Source organism: Henckelia pumila, chromosome 2 (assembly GCF_033568475.1).
Source record: "Henckelia pumila isolate YLH828 chromosome 2, ASM3356847v2, whole genome shotgun sequence".
Lineage (NCBI taxonomy): Eukaryota > Viridiplantae > Streptophyta > Magnoliopsida > Lamiales > Gesneriaceae > Henckelia > Henckelia pumila.
The window spans coordinates 184,778,826-184,783,878 of record NC_133121.1 but is presented as its reverse complement, the minus strand read 5'-3'; the positions used below and the strand labels follow the sequence as shown (position 1 = coordinate 184,783,878).

The 5,053-nt window shown below is 32.0% G+C and overlaps 1 protein-coding gene across 1 annotated transcript; it reads left to right on the top strand.

The window, feature by feature from the left end:
• Positions 1–2,753: 2,753 nt before the first annotated feature.
• Positions 2,754–4,440, top strand: LOC140882873 (MYB-like transcription factor EOBI). The gene is made up of 3 exons (XM_073289105.1): positions 2,754–3,019; positions 3,545–3,674; positions 3,764–4,440. Exons 1-3 carry the CDS (start codon positions 2,761–2,763, stop codon positions 4,266–4,268), a joined length of 894 nt encoding a protein of 297 aa, XP_073145206.1. The 5' UTR covers positions 2,754–2,760; the 3' UTR covers positions 4,269–4,440.
• The last annotated feature ends 613 nt before the right edge of the window (positions 4,441–5,053 follow it).

Sequence of the window (5,053 nt, the reverse complement as noted above, 5' to 3'; positions counted from 1 at the left end):
AGAAACTTGGGCTGCGTTTGGATAGAAGAGATTTTGATCTATATAATTGTTAACAATGACATAACATAATAGATCAAATCCTAAATCTATATATTACTTATTTACACATTACTTATTTACACATTATTTGGTAGACTTGAAATCAGTCATAACTAACATGAAATATCATGTAAACATGAAAAAAATAGATTTGAAATTTATGTTGATATTTCTATACACAACAAAAATACATTTGAATATATTTAAAATCCTTCTATTCAAGCACAACCTTAACATCTAAGCTGCAACATGATTCAAAACATTTGAAGTTGGGTACATGGCCAAAATGGCTTTCTAAGTAGTCAAAGTTAGAGTTTGTTCTTGTAAGTTTGTTATTATTATTATTTTTGGTTTTTGGTCCTATTCTTATAATGTTATAAATGTGAACCCAAACAAGTCAACATTTTCTCGATCTCATACTAACAACGTTTTTGTGATACCACGTCAGTATTCTAGTGAAATAGGACTGAAAACAAAATTACAAGACCAATAATGAAATTCTGACCATTTAAATGACAAAAATCGAAACAGCAAAACTTAGTTAGACTATTTTCTCTTTTGAACTTACACGGACATTTTCTTGAAACTTAATGTTGCAAATGCTAAGATACCATTGAGCATGCCATACAGCTAGCTGCCTCCCCTTCATACCCAAACGAACAATCCCACTTTTGTTTCCATGCGTAGTAATAAATAGTTACATACTAGTCAACCACGTCTCCTCAAGTTGATCAAATTCTTTGTTCCAAAAAAGTTCTAAAAGTCTTTCAAAAACATTTTTTTTTCTAAAAGAAACCCTTTGTGACCTCACGCAATTCTCTGGATCACAAAAAAAGGAAAGATTCTGAATTCGAGACAACACATGCGAAATTACATCGACAATTTTGACTTAATTTACATGTCTCATTATTTTAATTATGAAAAGATTTAATTTCAATTATGAGTAGCATTATATGTTTCTATAAGTAGAAATATCAAATAAGTCCGATTTTCGTTAAACGAGATCTTAGGTTCAAGTCTTGTGAATGGAAAACTGGATCGGCCAGCTCAGAATAATTTATTGATTTGAGTCTAATATATGATTTCAGGAACGGATAAATCTTTGGTTAATTATTAGAGCAATCACCATCCATCTTAAAGAGGCCACTTAAGTATTAGTTTCATCATGATCATAAGCCCATAGAAAATCATGAAACTACTAGTTGTTATATAATTTCTTTTCAATCTTCTCAAATACACTTGTTTGTATATTTTATTTTGGATCAAATACATATATCTATTATATATACTCACGGATCGAATATTAAATGCTAGCTAGAGAAATTATCAAAAATACTAGTCATGGTTGTAGTCAAGTAAGTTGTATATGATTTACTTTTTGTCATTTTCATCAGAGTATTGATATGACGTCGGAGATATTACATATCCGACGTCAAGGTAGAAATCTCGAAAACGACAAAAAGTTTTTTTATTTTATGGCACTTAATCGGACTAAGACCAAATTTTGGCTACTTAATTCACATGACCAAAAACCAAAACAGACCAAGTTACACGTACGACGGTTTCTGCAAAATTTTCTATGAAAAGTATTTTTATTATTTTCCATATAAAAAAAAAAAGATGGATCTGATTGAAATAGGTGTGGGGTCGATAAAGAAACAATGGGTGCTGAGGAGTTTCCGTAAGATGCCCACACAAATATTATTTATTCTCACGTACTTCCATTTCTTTTCGCATGATTCATTGCACATACAGTGAGCAGCCTCACATCAAAGAAAATTCTACGTAGGAGACCATTATAGGGGAAAGGAGAATGAAACTCTCAAGTCTCAAGCTGGGGTCTACACTTTTTTAAGTCATTTTTTATGTATTTCGAGTCAAGATTCGTGATTTTTTAAAAATTTATTACATAAAACCAAATGATTTTTCTTCAGGTGGGTTTCAAAATGAAACCATTTTGATCAATTTGTCTGATATACTAAAAAGATCCATCGGCTTATAAATTTTTCTACCTGATTTGTCTCGATCTAAAATCTAATGGAAAAGAGTCCAATTTTTTTCTTCAAAACTTATAATTAAGCATGTACTTCTTTGAACAAGATAATTACTTATTTTGGTCCCTATGGTTTTTAACGATAAATTAGCATCGGGGCCAAATGCGTCTAAAGTTGTTAAGTTGTGGGATCATTTTCTCATGTCGCAAAATAAGAATAAGACGAAGAAATCTAATTGATCATTTTTATTATATACTCGTTATTCCATTCGTCTCAAGTATATATGTATATTTGTTTTTCACATAGATTAAAAAAAGTGAATGAAAAAAAAAGTTTAAATACAAACTTCATATTTATCCTATTTAATTTATTTAAAAATTGTAACACATTTAATTTCCAAAACTTAGATAGTGTTTGATAGAACTTTTAGAAATCATTTCTTAGTTTTTAATTCACAAAATTTCACAAATTTTGAAATTTTAGTAAATGAAAAGCTGAGAAGTGTTTCCTAGAAGTTCTCACAAACATTACCTTAGTTAATATAAATATATTAATATAACCAAGAAAAATGCTATTAAATACAAAAGGTGGGCTATTTTTGGGATAACCCAAAAAAGAATGAAGTTTATATAATTGAGGTAGATATAGTAGCTTACAAAAACTACATATAATACTTCCACATAATATTCAATTGGACACCACTATATAATCTCTTGAGAAGTTCCAAATGATCTTCCAATTACTTCACAAGCTTTTAACAACCAAAAGTTCTCTCTTTGCTTCCCTTTTTCTTGTTCATTTAATTTTCCTAGTGAGCATGGTTAAAAATAGGAGTCTCCCTAAAAGTGGAAGCAACAGTACTTTATATGAAGATGGGAGTGAAGAACTAAGAAGAGGTCCATGGACTATTGAAGAAGACAATCTTCTCATTCATTACATAGCTTCCAACGGCGAAGGTCACTGGAATTCCTTAGCCAAATCCGCAGGTATGCGTCGCGACATTACTTCACGAACCCGTGCTACACGCGCACACAAGACCGGTATTTCGGATCGAAGATGATTTAAATACATGATCGATGTTTTTGAAAATATGAATGTAAATATACTAAATAGTTTCATCCTAAACTCTAAATTTAACCCCAGCCTAATAAATTGGGATGGAATGGCATTTGATTCTTTATCCAAAAATTCCACTTTTTAAATTAAAATCTTTGGTCCGAGTCCTTTTGTCTTTTAGCTTATTTAAACTTTAGCTATATGATCTAGGTAAATATAAATCAAATTTCTAATTTACAAAAAATGGCCGAAATAATATAATTTATATAAACACGTAGTATTAAATATAATATGAGTAGATATGTTTTGAGACAATTACATATTGATGTTTAAATGTGAGTTAGATAAGTCAAATCAAATCTGTATTAAGGAAACATAAAAAATTATTATTTTTTCATGGACATCAAACATTTGTTTCACAAAATTCTTTGGTCATACTCTCACCACTGGTCCAGGGCTGAAAAGAACAGGAAAGAGCTGCAGACTGAGATGGTTGAATTATCTGAAACCGGACGTGAAACGAGGAAACCTCACCCCGCATGAACAACTGGTGATTCTCGAACTCCATTCCGAATGGGGAAACAGGTCGAAATTAATTAAACTTCATTAATTTACATTCGTGCTCCGAATTGAAATATAATGATTTCTAGCTCCGATAAATATATATACAACAGATGGTCCAAGATCGCACAGCAGTTGCCGGGGAGAACAGACAACGAGATCAAGAACTACTGGAGGACTCGGGTCCAGAAACAGGCCCGACAGCTCAAGGTCGACTCCAACAGCAAGAAATTCCTCGAGGCCATTCGCAGGTACTGGACGCCCAGATTGCTGGAAAAGATGAGACAAAATTCGTCCGAAGAAACCCATAAATCCACTGTTCCTCCGCCAACTCTGAACTGCACCCCTGAGATCTCCCCGAAACCCAGTGAAAACGTGGTTTTGGATCATGAAATCTCCTTGGGAAATTCAGCCAACGGTGAGATTTCTGGCGAGTATTCGATCGGGGATATTGGTTCTTGTTACCAATATGAGATTCCCTGTTACGACATGCCTGAGCTGGAGCTGTACGAGGATGTCTACTCCTCGGGGTGCCACGTGGCGGGGGATGATTGGCTTGGAGATGACCTCGGGAGCAGTACTGATGTGCTATGGCAATTTAGAACGCATGAGCTCTAGAAAAACGTACGACAATATAGTTGCGATCTCAAATTTTTTTTTGGCCGTAAATAGCGCTTTTAATTAGTTTTTGGCTGGGGATCTTAAAAAACGTGGGAAAAAATTTCCTCTTTTTAGCTGCTTCTTTTTTTTTTTTTTTTTTTTTTTTAATGTGATAGGTGCTTTAGTTTTTTCTGGGTTTTCACTTATTGTAAAACTTTTTTTTGTGTAAAAAGTATTATTGTTTATTCCGAAAATATTACTTTAATTGTAGATATGAATCGTATCGACTCGTCTCACATATATAGATTCGTGAGACAGTCTCACAAGAGACCTATTCGAAAGATTTATGACATGTTCATTTGCACCATATTTTAGAAAGTTCAGTATTTTGATGGTTCTTGTTTTTTTTAAAATATCTTAAATGTATTTTCGAAAGATTTTTTCTAAATTAATTGTTAATAATTTTGTAATTACAAATATAATTTCTAACTTATTTGTAAGTCGTTTTGTACATATAGCATTTTTTTTTTAAATAAGCCGAACCAACTTAATTAGGTTGCTTTTTCTTTTTTTCGTTTCAAGGAAACTTAGGTTGTATTTGAATTGAGAGACATATGATCTCCATTACCTAAATATTGTGTGTTTATGAATTCTACATTTTGACATTTAATTCTTTGTTCTGGCCACCATTATTGATTCCGAGTTCTTGTAAATTACAGTTATTTGAAATCTAATTAAATTATAATTCTCTCGTAAATTCAAAATTTTCAATACCAAGGCCAACGATATAATGTATTTAATTC